The following is a 20,430-nucleotide window of genomic DNA, read 5'->3' as shown; positions in this document are numbered from 1 at the left end:
TAATAATTTTAGTAGATTACAGGATTAACAAAGACAAATCCTATCCATCTGGAATACGAAAGGGTTAGGGGAATTTATGTTATACTCGTCTGAATACGTTAGTGGTGTCACAACGAAAACATTCAGCAATAAATAACGTATTATGCTTAAATTGGCTTAATGTACCTACAATGGTTCTGATGTACATCCGCCGAGAGGAAAAACGGCATAGTACTTTATTGAACACCAGTTATACTACAAGAATCGGTGCAGCCTTTTAATTATTGTGTATCATTAATTTAACACAACAGGTAAGTAATCGTATAATCATAAAATTGATATTTACAGGTCTCTATTTATTTAAAAATTATTATACATATTATATTTCTATTGCAATATACATAATTATATTTCGTACCCAATTCATCTGGTCGTTGGCATGATTATATAAACAGTATGAACAACGCAATTTACATAACGTAATAACTGAAAATTTTTTCTACCAAATATTGATATTACGGTTCCTGAATTTTTGTACGAAGTTTATCATTTTAATTAAACAGAAAGGAATTGTTCTCGCCTCTATAAACAAGAAATGACATCTCTGTTATAACAACACTCACTAAGGTGATTGCAAAGAATCATAATAAGAATATTAAATAGTAAGTGGTACCTTACGTTCTCTATTATTTCTTTACAATTGTTATTTTGTTGGTTGTAGTTATACTCGTACGGAATGTAAATGCGAATAATTACAATACCTATAGGTCAATTTATATTTTTGTACAACCCTTATTTAGATGTTAATAAATGTTAACCAACTCACTTGGGTGTTCCGCATTATACGAGTGCTACGAATTATGAATAATAATAATCATAACAATAGAATTAGGTGGGTACGCAATTAATTTCGAGAGAATTACGGTACTCGCACGTCTTTTTCAGAACCATTAAAACGGATAATGTGGATATAACTTTATTTAAATGTTTATAATTTGATGTTACTTACTAAATGACTAATTAACAATGCGCAATTGTGCCGTCACGAGAATCGTTTTCGATACAGATATTACGTAACGTTTATTTTCAGATCCGTCTGAGGATGTGGAGTTTCTCGAGTCTTCTAGTGCTAGGATATTTCACCTCTGTGAGTCGCTATCGCACTTCGGCTCATCACTTTCTCTATAACTCCTGATATATGAAATCTTAAATGTTTATTTAGGTATGTAGTCATCAGAAGAGGAGCATAGATTTAATAGCAGCTCACAGCTTAATATCCCAGGAGAGGTTGCCGCAAGACGTCGTTCCGAATGGATACCACTTATCCCTTCAACCATTTCCGGCGGACGGGTATTTCGACGGAAAAGTAAAAATCACCGCGACAGTGCAACATAAGACTAGCGAAATAATCGTCCATGCCGACCAAGATTTGGTCGTACTGGACTGTAATGTAACTCAGCTCCTAGCCTCATCTGACGAGTCGACAATTAAGTTAGTACCTACTAGATTTTAGTTAAATTTACATGTTCTTCTCAAAATCGGTGTATTTCTTTAATCACACCTGATACACGTTGTATACTGAAATTTATTATTTAAGGCAATCTGCAACATCGAACACGACCAAATTACCTGTGCAATCGACCCAAAAATTAAGTAAAAAATCCTTGTTTACGATTACCCTCCAGAGTCCAGTGGAACCGGGGGTTATTTTAGAAATCCATATACGATTCACCGGAAGAATATTTAACGACTCGTCAGAGGGCTTGTTCAGAAGCAGCTACGTCGATCCGGTAACTAAAGAAACTAAATGGTTTGTTGCGACGCACATGCGACCGAACTTAGCTAGAAGCGTATTTCCTTGTTTCGATGAGCCCGCTTATAAAGTACCCATTGTGATTACAGTAGGTAGACTTAAAAATATGACCGCCGTTACTAACATGCCTTTGGCAAAAATTGTATCGATGTAAGTATCTAATATTTAAAATCTGCTTGGGTAAACAATTATGGCGGATTCTACGTTACAAATTAACAAAAGAAGTAGCTCTAAACGCGGTTAGTTTTTCGTCTTTCAAATTTGACAAGCAACACGAAAATGTTGTCCCGTCATGAGCAGTAGAATTCCACAACGTCTGTGTAGATTATCATGTCATAGTATACTCAGAAAAAAAAAGAAAAATACCAAGAACTGGCAATAGAAACAGAAAGAATTTGGAAACAAAAACGAGTGCACGTCATTCCGTTTATTATTTCAACTCAGGTAACACACCGCTCTAGTTCAATAAAAACATTCATCCTTCTTACATGTAATATAACATGACCTTTTTTAAATCAGAAATTAACTTCCGATGGAGTTGGTTTTGGCAAGTCCATCATCGAGAGGATACATCGGTGAAAGCTATGAAAAAAAAATAATGATTCAAGTACCTAACTTCTTCAGCACAGACTGGGATAGATTAGAATATTTAAATGATCTATCTTTTCGTTAAGTTTGAATACAATGAAACTCGAAACCGTAACATTTCAGAACAAATATTTATGTGGAGTTTCTTCGTTAATGTGTCAAGCAGAATTCGCCATTTAAATTTAGCCAATGCCAATCGTTTTTAGTTAACCCTGTACAAGGTGATATACATAATTCCTTTTTGTATGCGTCTTACTTCATTGCTATTAAGATATTTGAATGGGATAAAACGTGGACGTATGTAAAAAGTTCTGCGGGATCAGAATATGTAATCAAATAAACAAACAAACATCAATTTAAAAAGACACAGCCGATAAACTGATTTTACGAGGAAAAATATTCTACATTTTTTCCAGAAAATGACATAGTGATTATAAACTTTTCGGTGATAATTATTCATTTGTTTCACCTCCGGCGTGATCGGACATAAATCTTATCAGTATGTACTTATTTTTGACCGATTTCGGATAGGTATTTTCCATTGCGAATCTAGCGATAAGTAATTATCATTTCATAAGCAAAACAATTGTTTCTCTGACTGGATATTCTGATTCCGTATCTTAAAGATAAAGGCATAAATTACCATAAAAAGGGAATATAAATAATTTCAGTTGTAAATGCAACTTATTGTATAGATAAAATATTTCTTATACATTTTTTTATTAAGGGAGAACTCGGATGATTGGGTTTGGGCTACTTTCCTGGAAACGCCACCAATATCAACATTTTCCATCGGAATCGTAATATCGGAATTTACTTCTTTGATCTACAACGTCTCAAATGAGAATGGTGAGTAATACGTCTACGAAATTAAGGAGGTTTAGGTATCTTAGATTTGGAATTGACAAACAAATATTCATAAAAAAATTAATATAAGCGTATTAATATGAAGAAAATCCTCAAACAAAATTATGACTAGTTTGGATACCTAAGAGACGAGATATTAATAAAATAATTTTTCACGATTTAGTACAGAGCCTTATGAGAATGCAGATTTTTTTTGGTCTTTAATTCCATTTAGAATGCGCAACAATTTTTACAGCAACTTGTATAAATAGGAAACCGATATCTAAGGAACCGTATGACAGCTCGTAGAAATCGATTAGTTACTTGTAAGATACTAATTTATAATAATTCTCCTTCAAATTGCTGTCGTTGACTAAGTTATCCTCCATATGCGTTTTAGCGGCAACGCCGCGCAGGTGTCCAAGCAAGCAGAATGATCGAACGCGAGCGAGCGAACGCCGAGGCGAGAGAGCCAGCCAAGTGCAACGTTGACAAATCTAAAAGCTTACTACTTTAGGCACTAGCCAATCTACAGAAACTCTCGTTAGACTTTAGATGTACCTCCGTACCCGATAAACTTCCTAAAGACAAAGCTCGCACAAAAATTAGTATGGCACGAATAAGACCCTAAATGGAGAATAATTTTTTATTTCATGGTTTAGTTTTCGGATAGGTAGCTCGTATATTTTTATTGCGTTACTGGTGAGAATGAGTAATAATTCTATTCCGTCCTCACTTGTATCAATTTTCTTTTATTTAACACAATTTAATACACTAAAGTTTACAAACTTTGACACTTCTCAATAACCAATTACAATCCTTAACATTCCAAATATTCTCTCCGCGCATTGGCGCGTCCGTTTATTATTGCTACTATGTATGGATATTTTTCGTTGTTTCTCGAAATTTCCATGGGTTTCTAAAAACACGATCGAAAGAAACAAAACATATTCTCGAGACATCATGCAAGAAATAAGTAAACAAATATATAAACCACTAGGGCGACATTGACATTTACTACAATATCAACTTTTCAGATACGAGGTTAAAAATACGCGCTAGGCCAGACTTTATATCCGCATTGACAAATGTCTCTGATAAAGTCGTAAGGGCATTAGAAATTTTGGAGGACTTCTGGCAAACGCCTTACCCGTTGCCCAAGTTAGACATTTTCGCTCTCCCAAACTATCAGGCCACGAGGCCGGCGGATGGCTGGGGAATACTTCTATTCAAGTAAGTACATTTTTTACAATATACAGGGTGTAACTTTAAATGGGGACCAGTTTTGTTTTTATGATAATGGTACGTGTTCCCCTAAATACGAATTGAATTAATCAAATAAACAGTAGAGTTATAATCGGTACCAGTAGGTACTCGAAGGTTAGTCACAAAATATGAAGTGTCACGTTATAAAAATTAGGTGAGTAAAGAGGTTATTTATTTATTTTTGTGTATTTCATTTATCATTATGGATTACTGCTCGAGTTTTCTGCTAGGTTACTTCTATCCGAGGTTATAGCCACCGAGCATTGCCTACTTAGTGGCCATATTGGAGCACCGCCCCTAGCATTCAGAGCTAATATATTTCACAGAACGATTACGACGTTAAAACATGTTATTTTTTTGTTAAAAATTGCTCTAGATAAAAAGCGAATATGGCGAGTTCCACGAACTTCGTGAAGATTAAATAAAAGATAAACAGCGTTTTTTTTTAGTACATGCGAATGTACCAGTACCATATACACATTTGATTATTATTTCAAGTAAAATAGATAATAAAGTAACTATATTTTGGAAGAATTGCCATGCTCAACCGATATCAGTTGAAGAAAGAGTAATGCTAACACTGCGGTAAGTTAAAAAACAGCCTTATTTAAATATTTTCCACAAAAAAAGCATTTCACTACGGAATTTGAAAAAATAAATGAATGATACGTATTTCTAAAGGTCAAATGTAGCCCCGGTATAAGTACGACGACCCCAATCAAAGTTATACCCCGTATATTGTGGCATATAAAACCATTGTGATGGCTGCTACGACTAAATGAGACGAGACACTTAATATATACTTAAATGTTGCTTAGAGAAAGCGAACTGAGCGGAAAGGGATCATGGCATATCACTCAAGAGTTGGTCTACCAGTGGCTGGGGGCCTTGGCGACACCATTTTGGTGGAGCGACGCACACATTAACAACGCTCTTGTTAGATTCGTTACTGCTTATACGACGCTCAAGGTAACATTCGGTGTCGAAATGAGAGAATCATTGTATCATTGTTATCATGGCTCTATTTTAGATGGATGAAAACGAGACTTTCAACAACTGGCCGATGACCATGCTGTATTCGATTTATTATGAATTTAGTAAAAGGTATCCCCATGGAAAAAGTACAGCTATTAAACAGGACTCGGCCTCTGCAAAAACTGAGTTGGTATTCAGGATGTTGAATTACACCCTCGGGGAGAGTACGTTCAAGCATGGATTACAAAAGTTTATCGCTGACAGGTAGTAAAATAACTATAAAATATATTTTTGCTAATTACATTCTATGACATATTTTTTAGGAAGTATAAAACTTTCTTTGGAGATGACATTTGGCACTGTCTAACGGAACAGGCTAGATTTGACGAAAGACTGCCCAAAACCATCACCGTCAACGAAATCGCAGCGTCCTGGATTACCAAAGACAGACTGCCTGTCGTTACCGTTCTTAGAAATTACGACGATAACTCTGCAACTCTGACGCAGGTGTTACTCAATAATTAGTGCATCATTTTAAAAATTCCTATGTACCTACCTACCTTCTGTAGTCACACACACAAGCTGTTATTTTAATACATTGTAGCTATGCAACCACATTTTCATCTGACAATATTACGAGATTTGTATTTCAACTTTTCACTTTTTCAGAGGGTGTACTTAAGAGAGCGACCACACGACGTCCCGGACCAAGAAAAGTTTGTTTGGTGGATTCCCATCGTCTTGATAGGGCAAGACCACTTGAACTTTTTCAATTCCACCCCGCAGGTTTGGATGAAACGAGAACGGGAAATAAAAATTAGCCACCTTCCAGGGAAAGACTCCTTTATCATAATTAATCCAGAGGAAATTGGTAAATACGTATCTATTAGTTGTATTTTTATGTGATCATAAAACACACAGCGTGACGATATTTTATTATCCACATACAATATATTTTTTTATTAGCGTACATTTCTTATCGAGGTTGCTTTCAGGGCCGTTTCCTGTAAACTACGACATAAAAAATTGGAATATGTTGGCGCAGTACCTTTGCACAGAAAATAGAACACAAATTCCAGTAAATACGAGGGCCAAATTGTTACACGACGCTTGGAATTTGGCATACGCCGGTGATCTAAGTTTTGCCACTGCTCTAAATATGACTTTGTTTTTGAAACATGAAAGGGAATATTTAGCTTGGGATCCCGTTTTTACACTTATTGACCACATAGGCAGGCATATTGACAGTTCTTCTGTTCATAAAAAATTTCAGGTGATTTTTTAACTAATCCAATTGAAGTACATACAGAGTCTGCATAAATGATTACAAACCTCGTGGCCGCCGAGCTTAGGCAACCAACATTGCACGATTGGTACCATCGAGAAAAAATCCCTAAATCTTGGCGTCATCATCATTAATGATTCGTATACAATGAACAATGACAAACCGTTGCGCCTACGCTCGACATAATGCGATCGCCAATTGGTTGTATAAACTGTCGTGAAAAATTCCGCCAATCCCCAACCAATGAAACAGAATGATCTGTTAATACTTAAACCTTCATCTTATTGTTTTCATAAATTTTAATTTTACCAAAATTTAATTGCCCGCCTAATACAGGAAATAAAGTTACTATTCTGAGCAAAATTACCGGTCACGTGGCTTGTAATCTTTTGGTAACAGTAAGACCTTGTAAGTTATATTTCTAAATTTGAAACAAATATTATTTTCAGTCGTACGTTAGAATTCTTCTGACGCCTCTTTATGAAGAATTAGGAAATGAACCTCAAGAAGGAGAAAGTGAGGGTCGGGCACATTTGCGAAGTTCCTCAAAGGTTTTCTTATGTCAAGCGGGTTACAAGCCTTGCATAGAAGAGGCTCAAACGGCTTTCAAGAAATGGATGCAGAGCAACAATCCCGATGAAGGAAATCCGTAAGTAATCTATCATGAAAAAAAAAAAAAAAACGAAAAAAAATTTCGATACCTCAATATTAATTATTATCTAACTTTCGGAATCTTCAGCTTTTTTAAGATTACACGAAAATTCCATTTTACATCGACTTAATATTTGCATCTAATACTTCATATTACAACATAGCGAATGTTACCCGTAACACAATACATAATTAGAAACGTCGTGTGCGATTGTCTTGTTAGAATGCAGATAATACGGAAATTAACATTTGTTTTGAATTTCTACTCAATGGTTTATTTTTACAATCGAATTTGAAACATACAGGGGCCTATACAAATTTTCTATGTAGAAAATAATAATTATTGAAAATTAATTGTAATAAGAAGTTTTGATGTTACGCTATACTCTTGATGTACTGTTATACAGAGCCTTCATAAATGATTACAAGCCACGTAATCGGCAATTCATGTAGCCAATTAAATTTCGGTAAGAATATTTAAGATTCTGTTTCACCGGCGGGCGATTGGTATTATATTTCACCAGATTTTGTTCAACCGATCGGCGATCGCATGATGTCGGGCGTAGGTGCAACGGTTTGTTATTGTTCATAGTAAACGAATCATTAATATTGGTAACTGACGCTAAAATTTAGGGATTTTCAGTTGACAGTACTTACCTGCCATGCAATGTCGATTGCCTAAGCTCGGCAGTCACGTCGCTTACTAATCATTTATGAAGGCTCCGTATTTCTATTATATGTACCTATTATATGTATACAGTACGCCCATTTATTATTAGGGTAGCAAACCAATACATTTGCCCTGTATTCAAATGGGGGACGCAAGAGGAATGGGAATTCGGTTTGCAGAGGGTTATTAAATTCCCACAGAGCAGAAAACAAAACGAACGAACGTATTTACTGAAAACCTTAGCTGGCTGCCCTAATGATGCCCATAAGATCGAAACGCTGTTGAACATCACTGTTATCGAACAAAACGGCAATTTTACGGACAACGATATTTACCTAATATTTAGCATGTTAACCGGCGGAGCAAATGGCTATACGAGTCTGTTCAATTTCTTGCGGAAGAACTGGGATAACATAAAAATAAGGTGAGTTACATTTTAATGCTTCAGCGACATTCAAATACTATTATTACTATTACTATTTTCTCATTTCATGCGAATATTTAAATTTATATGAAAATCTTTTATTAACTTCTATACAGAACACTAGTGATGACGTTGAAATCGTTCATAATAATTAATCATCTAGGTGTAGGATATAATGCACATACTGTGACATGTATGTACATAATATTAACATCATTTTCTTGTAACAAGATTGACCTAACCATATCAAATAATAATTATTTTATTTGTACAGGGTTATCTAGTGATAAATACGCACTTTAAAGATGTGTGAGCAAATAGGCTTATCTAGCATTACCAATCTGCACAGATGAGATAATCAGTTCTGTATTATAAATACATACATATACACAAAATTATTATAATATGGTTAGGTCTATCTAGTATTGTTTCCAATTAAATTTATTCTATATCAGTTTCTGAAATTATTAAAATAAGAACACTAAAAAAACATTTCTTACGCAAATTTCATTTAGAAATAAAACCGTAAAATTACCCACCTATTAATCTAATAAAAAAAAAATAGAACTAACAATAACGTGTCCTGTAGAACGGTTATACCTAATATGTCTCCCTCAGTTTCATCATTTTCGATAATTGAACCTAATAATAACTGATCAAAATAAGTACGACGAATATCCATATTACAAATACGTTGTTGTGACTTGACTACCAAGATAAGACAGAATGAAGTACTACGTATTATGTAATGCTATTACCTTTTTTATATTCTTGATATTTATTACTCAGTTTATAATATTTCACTTAATAATATTGAGCCGTTCATCAAAATATAAATATTGCTTTGTTCTGATCAAATTTTTTAATTCGTCATTGAATAAAAAAATTCTACTGGTAGTATATAAAAAGTTTACACTTACCATCGTTTTGATTATGAGTCATGGTAAAATTATGGCGACGACAGTGTTTGGGTTGTTATTTAATAAATATTTTGCGAATTATTGAACTTGGTATACCTACTTATTGTATATGTATATTTATATATTATGAACTAACTAGTTAATTAAATAAAACAATAATGCTTGACATTCAAACAAAAATGTGACGGTACAAAAAATGATTAATTAAATATTAGGTCATTAGGTTCTGTACGTAATTATTAATAATTCATGTCAAGCGTTTACTAAATAAGTATAATTCAATCGCGTCGAGTTATATTGTAAACAAAACGAGGCAGGATGTCGTGTTGTATCAAAAATGAAATATTTCCCATTGACCTTTACGTATTTACGTTAGTCTGTTACCTTGTCTTAGGTTCGAGGAAAAACCTCATCTATGGAATAGTCTGATTACGTCAGCCACTACCGTCTTCAAGACACAGGAAGGCTTAGATATGGTGTCCGAATTGTACGTGGAAAGACAAAGCGAATTCGGCACGGCGGATTTCGTTATAGAGAAAGCATTGAGAAACATAAAAGAAGAAACTAAGTGGAGCAACGATAATTTGCCAGTCATAGAGAAATGGTTGGACGAATATCTAAAAGTTAATGATGTGGATCCCACAAAAACTCGTTGAACTAGTGTTTGCTGTTAAATTCTCTTGGATTACTGGGAGATATTTACTAATCTGTAGATAATTTTGTTTATGTATAATAAAATATTTATTGTGGCATAAAGTGAAAGTAAAACATTTGACTAAAACAACACGGCTATATCCAATTTCTCTTCAGGAAAGCCAGGACTGTGGCTCTGAGTTTCCTTCGGTGGTTGGGCCCCAGTAAGTCCCTACGGCTCCAATCGGTGTCCTCGAAGTCCTCTAAGCTATTTTGCACCTTGCCTCGTTCGGTGCAAATGGGTTTGAGCATCACTAAAACGTGATACACCTCGGAAGGTCCCACCTCGTTCAGCTCTTTCTGGAAAGCCTCCCAAGAAAACAGAGTTAAGTCCAGATCGAAGTCTTTCAGGTTATCTATCAAACTTTCGTGGTACAGCCCGAGGAACTCGTCGTAGTGCATATCTAACACGTCGTTTATTACACTGGTAAACAAGAAAAAAACCAGGTCGCGTAGCGCCGAATTGTACGTCATTAGTTGGAGGTCCACCATCTTGTTCATCAGGGGTTTCCCGTTTTCGTCCCTCAGCAGCATCGTATTGCTAGTCCAATAGTCGGAGTGCGACATGGTGCCCCACGGTTCATTGGGTGGAGGGCGCAACACAAAGGGATGTTCCGCCGCATAGTCTACAACCTTCTGTATACGTTCCATATATGGCTGCAGCTCTTCGATTTCCTTGGCTCCTTCCATGATACTTTCGTGGAATGCCCTTCCCACCTCCTCCGGTAGCTGCTCCAGCCCTTTGTTCTGCACCAAGGAGGGCATTATCTTTTCTTTGAACACATCAGGTTTGATAAGCTTTAGTGCTATCGGAAGCGCGTGGAATTTTGCTAAATCTCTGACGACTATCCTGGTACCCTCTAAGTCGAAACCGGTCAGCCTGTCTTCGGTTTTGTAACCCAGCAGTTTTAAATTCTCAAATATAAGCACGCCGTCCTCATCGACTTCATTGCTGTTTCCGTCTAGGCTGACCCTGGCACCGTAACACTTTGGAAATATATTTATAATCTTTTCTTCGGGTACATTGTACTCTCTCTGTAATTCTATCAGGGCCGGAATGGACTCCGTGTAGGCGAATACTTCTTTTTTGAACGTCACATATATATCGAAAGCTACCCTTAACATTTCGTTTGCCGGAATCAGTTTAGCCACCAAGTTCAAAGTCTCCTTGTTTCCATCTGAATTTTTCATTGTTACTTCAAGCGCGAGCATCACGGACCCGTAGTGCTCACCGGGCGCCGTCAAGAGAGAAGTTCTTTGCGCCAGAATTTCGACGTTTTTTCCCAACGTTTTCGACAAAAGACCGTCCAAATTGTTTACTTTCGATTTCACCATTTCGTCGCCCCGTCAAACGGTGAATGATGAACTACTTTATAAATAACGAGCGCAATAACTAGTAATCGCACTTGAACTAATCAAACAATCTGTTTCGCCAGACCGTCTACAATTTACGGTCCTCCGTCACGTGTTCGCAGAAAGTGGGGGCTTTAATAGTTTGATAAGAGTAATTATTGCTTCGTTCGAATTAGACGATCGTTTAATTTGTCCCTTTGAACTTGTTAATGAGTATTTTTGCAAATAAAATGCATGTTTATCAATTTTAATTCACTAATGGAGGGGGGGGGGAGTTCGCTCAATGCCACTGATTACGACTAGTCAAAACACATATAACGCATAAGGAAGTCCGCTAATACTAACGCACCGCTCTTATATCTAGAGACGAATATTTTTAACGTCTATGAAGATCCAAGTACCCGTTGCTTGACTGGCAGCTTACCAATACGGGAAACGAGAAACTATTTTAATACTAGTTAGTTTAGTCCAGCAGGAACGCAGGAACGAATCTAATACACGACGTTTCTAAATAGCGTGGAATATACATTGTATTTTGCCTTCTTGTTACTTCCATTCCGCGTACCATTCCTTTTTTTTGCTTAAAATACATGTACCTACGTCACGTGTTTGTCTATCCACTAAAGGTATAGAAGCAAGTAAATTATAACAATTATAATTTTTTATAAAAATTATAATTTAATTTACGCATGTATTTAAATGTCGCAACAATTCTGATATATTTGAAACGAATAGAAGGATATGACATCCGACACGCCAAACCTTTTACGTGGTGATAGTTAACTCAAAATAAAAAAAAAAACTCTCATATAGCTACATACATATGAGAGGGAAATGCTTAGTTTCATAGATAAGGAAGTTGGAGTTACAAAAATGATCATATTTTTTATCTTAATATCACATTCCTTTTATGTAACCATTACTATGTAAAATCAAGTGCAAATTTTCCAAAAAAAAATAAAAATTATTATTAAAGCACCTGTAGGAAAATTGTAAAGGCAGATTTTTAGTAAACTAATTAAGAAAATAATAACTCTATAGCGGCTCATTTTTCGAAAAGAATCGGTCACTTTTTGTTTTAAAAAACTAATTTAGTGAATTTATGCCTTTTATTGGGTAAATTATTAATCCACATTTCATTTATGTAGTCTACACCCATATAACTTGAGAGATATATCTAAGGTATACATATGAATAAATAGTAAAATTTGGCAGATACAATTCGGAATACTCATCAAATAAATATGGGCATCCTAACACCACCGATAGCAGAGCCATAGATAATAGAGCACAGCATGAATATCAATAAAAAAAAATTGCTTTTACATCTGACAGTCAGACAGGTCAAACTGCTGGATTAGGCAATAGAGATGGGCGTTGCAGTTCACTTTGCTGAATAGTTCATTTGTGAACTACTCACTTCAAAGAATAGTTTATTTTTACAGTTCGAAATGAACTGTAGTTCTTTTGCCTTGACTCAATTTTACTACCTATCTTCCCCACCACGAATGAGCTGCTCAGTTCAGCATCGACACCTGACGGCGGCAGCGGCAATGGTTTGTTTTTAGAATTCTGAAATAATTTGTTCGAAATGAATCGTTCACGAACTATACATCTCTCAATTCTTAAATCTCCAGTAGCCAGCGACAGTAGCATGATCCTCATCGCATCACCGGTTGGTTTCGGTTTCAACCTATGAACATAGTATAATCTAGCTAGGCGCACGCGCACGTTCGCAGTTCAAAACGAACTATACATTGAAAGAATGATGAAACAGTTCGTTCAGTTCGTTGGAAGTGAATGGTTCTTTTCAACTATTCGTTCACGAACTACACATCTCTATTAGGCAACATTTCGTAGCTGCCCGCTGTCTAGTAGGTTGCGTTTAATTTGCAGACGGTTGTAAATCTCTGCAAAAAGTCAGATTATATCGAGATAAATAAATATGTTTATTGCCTATAATACAACATTATTACACATATCAATTTAGACGTAATACTTAAAGAACATACATACATATATAAGTAATGTGATGTTGAATAATTTAGTTGTAAGACAAAGGTCAAGATTGGTAGATACTAAATCGGCTATATATTCGATCTTTCGAATTCGACACAATAACAGTTTAAAAAATATCCATGAAAAACAAGATTAATGACTTACATTACGGAAACACTACTTACAAGGTATGTTTATTCTATATAAATCGACTTTAATTGAAATAAGATTTTTCAGTGCAGTATGATAGCATTTACGTTAAATATAGAGGTTAGGTTGTAGTTCGTTTTAAACTTGTACATGGCTGTCTAAAGAAAATAAAAAATAATTACATCTGCCTTTAAAATACAAAATTATTAATTAATGGTCATAACGTATTTATATCTTTAAAGGAGATGACCAACTTTAATCCTGTGAGAAACTGGGCACCATGTGAGGAGCTTCTGTCACAGTATAAAAATTCTGATTATGCTGTGATTATTTTAAACACTCCGATCAATTTTAATCAACATTTCATATTGAATTTATGGAACCAAGGTGAGTCACTAACAATGGAGTAAATCTAAGGAAATTTAAATTATGTTGTATTACAGCCAAAGTGCGAATAACAGTAGATGGAGGAACAAAAAAATGGTTTCAATGGTTAACCAGCCACGAGAGGGAGTTTAAGGAAGCTTTACATCCCGACTTAATTACAGGTGACATGGATTCCCTACCGAAGGATGTGCTGAATTATTTTGAAAAGCGTAACTCAAAAATTGTTGTAACCCCGGACCAGGACGAAACGGATTTTACGAAAGCTTTAAGAGAACTGAAAACACATTGCAACATGGAAAATTTGCAGGTATCCAATATCAGCCATTGGTTACGAATATGTTTGTTGCTTACTGTCTTTTAGATAGACACTGTATATGCCCTGGCAGATACGAGTGGACGGTTCGATCAGATCATGGCGAACATCAATACTCTATACAAAAGTAGAGATATATTGAAAAACGTCAAGATATATCAGGTGGCTTCTTCTTCCCTGACGTGGTTGCTGTCGAAGGGGCAGCACTCTATAAGCATACCAGCAACGTTGAGGAAAAACCAAGAATGGTGCGCGCTTATACCCGTCGGCAGCCCATGCGTCGTCTCAAGTACTGGATTGAAATGGAATTTAGGTAGAATATTTTTTTAACGCTAACATCACGGCAATACAAATGGGAGAAAGACAGCATTAGTGTAGCGAAAGATTTTTAACCTGTCCTCAGAGTGAACCGTTCTAAATTTTGTTCTTTCAGTTAACACCAAATTGGAATTTGGATTCCTTGTTAGTACATCTAATACGTACGATGGTTCCCCCGAAATAACCGTAGAAACGGACGGTCCAATTGTGTGGTCGATGGGAATAGAGACGTTATTATCGTGAAAGTACACCTAGAATGTAATAAAAGTAGTTATCCAACAGACTAATAAGGAATAGGAAAATTTAAATTTCTTGCCACCAAAGAAAGCAGGAATTCGTAACGCACTAGGTCCAACGATGCATGTCCGTACCTTAAAGGAGGGTCTATTCGATAGCTAGGACCGAATTATCCTGATACCTAAACAAGAAGAAAAATAAATTGTGGTGTAATGCCATTTTCTTGTGAAATGGTCAAGGGCTAGGGTGTACTTATTTTTTAAAATTTGTAAAGAAAAATAAATATATTTTATACAAGGGCAAAAAGGTTTAATCAAATATCAATCACCTCCATTATTCATATCGATGCTTTAGTACGAAAACATGCTATCTCAGATTTCAGTTGGAAAACATGCTAACTCAAATTAAGCTTGGAAAACATGCTATACAGCGGGACACGCTGTATATTACGTATACACTATTTTTTTATAATTTGTTAATTCAAAAAACGTCGAATAATGGAAGTGTTGCAGCATACTGCATATTATTCTATTTTTTTTTTAATTAACAATTTTGCCGTTTATAACAGTAACTTAACAAAATTAATTGAAAAATGTTGAATAAAAAAGTGTACCTGAACATAAACTTTTTGAAAAATATTTGTATAAGTTTATTATAAATGCACGGTTTCTATCATTCAACGTGCCAACTTAAATTTCTAGTCACACTGAGACAGCATTTTTTTCGAACAGAAATTTGAGATAGCATGTTTTCCAACCGAAATCTGAGATAGCATGTTTTCGTACTAAAGCGTCGATATGTTCTATTTGTGTTTTTTTTTTTTGAGTTCCATGAGAAAATTTCCATTTTGATAATTTGCACATTGCCAAAGAAATATAAATCGTAATATACAGGGTGTTTCATTTATAATTGGATAATACTTTGATTATGATATGATTTTAGTTAAAAAAATAGTTATTTCAAGTTTTTTGCAATATATTCTTCCACATTATTTTCCTTATTTGTTCAGTATTTCTTTATCATATTTGAGGTAGAAAGTTTAGATACTTTAGGAAACATCGTTGTTACCGAAGCGTACGGCTAGGAATAGAAAAGTAGTTCGACCCCTCTAAATTCTGCAACATTGGTGGGACTGTTATTTCAGTGACTTTTTAATTTTGAAACATTTTCTATAAAATATAATGTATTCTTGTTTCACAACAATAAAGTGATTAATTTTTCGGTATAATAGAAATTAAAGGTAGGGCCACGCAATATTCTATTAAGTCTGGAGTCGTTTTATAGACAAGAAATCACACTTCTAGTAAGGCAAAGATAGAACAAGAAAATCTATCCAAGCTATAGAAATTTTGAAATACAAGGATTTCTTTAATTTTTCGCAGTGAAGATCACGGAAAACATGGCACCTTTCCTGTTTTGTCGAGAATTTTGTACAAAATACTCAATAATTATGATTAATTTATGAGTAAACAGTTTCATGAAAGCATAATGCAGGGTGTGATTATGTTTCTGGTACAGCACGTGGTTCTCTGTATGATCAATGGGCGTCGGGAAACGTTATAATAAACAAGAGGTAAAAATATGCTTTTCTGTTATCTCCATTCTGAATCTTGTCAGCTTGTAAACCGTCTTATCCCCTGGAGAAATATTTTATAACTGGTACAGTGAAGAGGTATTCAAACTTGCTTAGATGTTCTAAAACCTTTATCAAAAGAATGCTAAAAATTCATTAAAAACGTCCCTCTAAATGTTCCTTTTTTATTCATATTTGTACTGACCATTTCGGCAACATTGCCCATAAAATTGCATTAGGTGCATGAAATAAAAGTTTAAAATAAATGCAACTTTTGGGCAATACTGGGTACCCCAGTGAAAAGTGTATATGTTCTCTAAACAAAGTAAAATTTGATGTATGTGGCATCATCGATAACTTTTAAAATTGAAAAAGCTTTGGTCTGTAATGTTTTTTTTTTAATGCAAATGCAACTAATCGATACAAATATGAGCAATGGACAAAAAATTAAAATTAGAATATTGTGCGGCTCCATCTTGGTCAATTATATAAAAAAATAATCACTAGCATTTTGAAATAAAGGTAGGTAGGTACATTATATTTCGTATAAAATGTTTAAAAATTAAAAAAATCAGTAGTGTAGAAGTTTAATGTTATTTGAAGTATGTACCTAAATTTACTGCGAAATATAATACAGAAATATTAAATAGTATCAAAAAAATTTTTGAAACTTCGAAACAAAACCCTGTAATCTTAGTAAGGAGGCACATTTTATTTAAATCCTTTAGATTAAATCTTCATATTTTACATCTTGCAGATTGTTATTAATTAAAAAAATGTAAAGAATATCGATCGATGTAAAACTGTTCTTTAAAAAATTAGAAGCGTTTTAAAAAACAGAACATGTAAATTACCTCCAGTAACATAATTCTTAAATAATAAAATATCTTTTCTTAAGTAAAGAAATGTATAACAAAGCACACTAAATTGACTTTCACTACTTATTTCCCTTTCTAAAGATGATTGTCCCGAATACTAACCACAAGTAATTAAATATAAATTTGACCAGCTGTTACAAACGGTGAAGCACTTTGTAGTGGTTTCATGAAATTTGCATGTGATGTGTTAGGTATAACCTCTGTAAATGTTGGGAAAATAATTATGTTTTCCATGTAGGTACGGAAAAATTAAACTAGAAAATATTTATATTCATTAAAAAACTTAAAAATTTATGAGAATAATACTGAAAATGAAACTAGAACAAATATAAAGTCTGTGATTTACATGTTTACTGTGATTCTTTTAAGTATGTGTATTTTTGAATAAATAAATTTTAAAAAACGTCTATATATGTATTTTTCTGTTTTGTTTTAATAAGTGTTTAGAATTTATTAAAATATACGTTTAACTATTATTATAGTACGAGTAATATACACAATATGTTGACTAAATATGTAGACAAACTTTTAAGGAATTTTAATAACTTAATATGAACATAAGTCTGTTACGGTTCTGTTTTTCAGATGTTATTATAGTTTGGAACAAAATTTAATTTTTTTTCTATTACCTAAGTAGCACCCTCTAATGGACATTCAACGGCAAGTTTTTTTTAAGCAAAAACAGCGACTCATTAATTCATTATTTTCAATTAGATAACTTCAGTGGTTAAGCCAGATAAAAATTGCACAAGGTTAAGTTGGAGTTGAAGTCCGTTAGTTTTAATAAATTAAATTAGCTCGTTTTAATCAAATGCCTCGTACCGGTAAGTTAATACATAAAAAAAGACAATTTTAAGAAAACAGAGCAGTCCTTTGAACATTAAATTGAGAAAATTAGAAAATTTTAGGTTTCTAACACAGGAAAAATGTTCGACGTTTTCCTGGAAAATGATAAATTATTATTTCTAATGCATCTTAAATTATGTGAACCATATTATTAGTGCAGAACTAAAACATAACAATATTTGCAAAACCAGCAATATGGTTTCTATGGCGAATTTGAAAGAAATATTGGTGTCTATATGTTTAAACCAAAGTGAATAACTCTATACATGATACTGTGACTCTTTCATATGTTTTGCGATGTGACTGCGGATGGAGGTTTGTACGATTCTGATTTTACGTAACAAACACAATTAATTAAGAGCGACTGAAACAAGGCAGGTTCGCAGAGGTTTTTCGGGACAGTTATAGAAGAAATTATACTATACATAAGATAATTGATTGTGTTCAAGCTAGTTCACCGACACAAATTTCTGTAATCCTCACGCGGTTTTGTGAGATACATTCTCGACCAGAAATAACTTAAATTTATCGAAACTAGACCGTCCCGTATTCCGTATTTCGAGGCGGTCGCTTTTATCAGAAACCATGCCTAGTGGTGGGGATAAGCCACAAGAATAGCAAAAGCACGCCGCGCCGCCGCGTTGCCGTACTAGGTTACTGAAATTTCAAATTTAATGCGACAGACGCCATATAAGGTATCCTAATGAAGTGATGTTTTCTATTATTTGAAAAGAATTGCATTCTCTTTCAGATCGCTAAAATATTGCCAATTCCGATCTATTAAACTCTAGTTTATAAGTAATAGGTGTTTATGTAAAACTTTTAGAATTCATAAAACATCATGTGACTATTAATTTGAAATGTGAAAGGTACACTTTGAAAATAAATTGAAAATTGTCGTTCTGAAGAGGCGATAATTTTGATAATACAGGGGGGTGTCCTTTAGTCCATATTATAACTTCACGTCATTTTAGACCGAAAGATCTTAATCAACCGAGGAACTAAAACGCCACTGCTTTCTAATATACGTGGTGTGTTGAAAATGTCTCAAGATATTGTGCGTAAATTGACGAAACTTGGTCTAGTGATTTAACTATGGGCAAAATTTGTTTATTACCAACAAATATACCAATCAGTGGCGAAGATACGTCGGCAGACACCATTATTATTATTATTATTATTCAGTTTCAATTAATTAACAGTTGAATAAATATATGCATCTTTAAAACTTGGCACACCAATTCGCAAAATAGGTTTTACTTTTTTTCACAATTCCATTTTAAATGCAGAATGCCTAATTACCGAAAGTCAAATCATATTGTAGTATTGCTCTTACACAATTCTTCAGATAATTAAAATTTTCTAATGATTTTTTGGACTTTCGACGATTACATTTTATTTAGTTGTATTTGGAACCAAAAAATTCTGTAAATATATTTTGTGCTTCAAATAGTTTTTGATTTATTTTCAACTTTTCGAGTTGTGTAGTGAGCTAACATTAATTTTAAAACCTGAATAAACGGGAAAATTATTCTTTTTTTCAAACAAAATATTATTTTCTTTGAGATACGATTACATGCCGAATAAACTAATTACTCATTTCTGAGGTTTTCAATAACAGTGTCTCTTAGAATATCAGTCACTGTTGGCATATTTGTATTCAATTTAACGAAATTTTCTGTCTTTAATTTAAGCACTACCTCAACTTTCATCTATCTACGTGCAACATCAAATCGCCAAGATACGCGCCAGGAAGAGAGGACATAGACTTAAAAAACACCGTGTATAGATATCTACTCAAAAATTATAATACTTGGCAGGATACCTGACAAGATACCCATTTGTTATAACAGTTTAACACTACTCCTACGGTTAATATAGGTGGGTACATTTAAAGAGTATTTTGAAAGTAAAAGTTTTAATATTTTTCAGCAATGACAAACAATAACATTTTCGACATTTTGCCGGATATGCCTTTTTATTTGAATATGCATAATTCCGTTTAGAAATATTTGCCCAAGATTTTAAGAATAATATCTTGTAAGGGAATAAGACTTTTTAAAAGTAATATTTTGATTGTTGTGATAACGACGAACAGTCGTTATGTTATTTACAGCGCGTTAAGTTACATAGGTACCTACCTACTAACAATGAGAGTAGTACCTGGACGGTCCAAACGAATTTTTAGTTTTTATCTAATTTATAAATGTAATAAATATTGGTACCTACAGGTGTTGTCATTTGAAGAAATGTCGGATGCGAATCTA

At 34.1% G+C, this 20,430-nt stretch overlaps 3 protein-coding genes across 3 annotated transcripts; 2 read left to right on the top strand and 1 right to left on the bottom strand.

The window, feature by feature from the left end:
* Window positions 1-213: 213 nt before the first annotated feature.
* LOC108903828 (aminopeptidase N) lies at window positions 214-10,167 on the top strand. Its single transcript, XM_018706136.1, has 14 exons — window positions 214-290; window positions 1,070-1,126; window positions 1,202-1,470; window positions 1,577-1,942; window positions 3,108-3,229; window positions 4,264-4,459; window positions 5,311-5,461; window positions 5,523-5,731; window positions 5,791-5,974; window positions 6,137-6,338; window positions 6,463-6,740; window positions 7,202-7,401; window positions 8,183-8,497; window positions 9,812-10,167. Exons 2-14 carry the CDS (start codon window positions 1,082-1,084, stop codon window positions 10,071-10,073), a joined length of 2,799 nt encoding a protein of 932 aa, XP_018561652.1. The 5' UTR covers window positions 214-290; window positions 1,070-1,081; the 3' UTR covers window positions 10,074-10,167.
* Window positions 10,140-11,574, bottom strand: LOC108903829. The gene has a single exon (XM_018706137.1). The coding sequence runs from the start codon at window positions 11,443-11,445 to the stop codon at window positions 10,207-10,209; it is 1,239 nt and encodes a 412-aa protein (XP_018561653.1). The 5' UTR covers window positions 11,446-11,574; the 3' UTR covers window positions 10,140-10,206.
* A 1,804-nt stretch (window positions 11,575-13,378) lies between these two features.
* LOC108903786 (thiamin pyrophosphokinase 1) lies at window positions 13,379-15,258 on the top strand. The gene is made up of 5 exons (XM_018706083.2): window positions 13,379-13,649; window positions 13,854-13,998; window positions 14,055-14,305; window positions 14,360-14,624; window positions 14,745-15,258. Exons 1-5 carry the CDS (start codon window positions 13,602-13,604, stop codon window positions 14,870-14,872), a joined length of 837 nt encoding a protein of 278 aa, XP_018561599.1. The 5' UTR covers window positions 13,379-13,601; the 3' UTR covers window positions 14,873-15,258.
* The last annotated feature ends 5,172 nt before the right edge of the window (window positions 15,259-20,430 follow it).

This window comes from Anoplophora glabripennis, unplaced genomic scaffold (assembly GCF_000390285.2).
Source record: "Anoplophora glabripennis isolate ALB-LARVAE unplaced genomic scaffold, Agla_2.0 scaffold134, whole genome shotgun sequence".
Lineage (NCBI taxonomy): Eukaryota > Metazoa > Arthropoda > Insecta > Coleoptera > Cerambycidae > Anoplophora > Anoplophora glabripennis.
The sequence above is the reverse complement of the archived record's forward strand: the minus strand, read 5'-3'. Positions and strand labels throughout refer to the sequence as shown.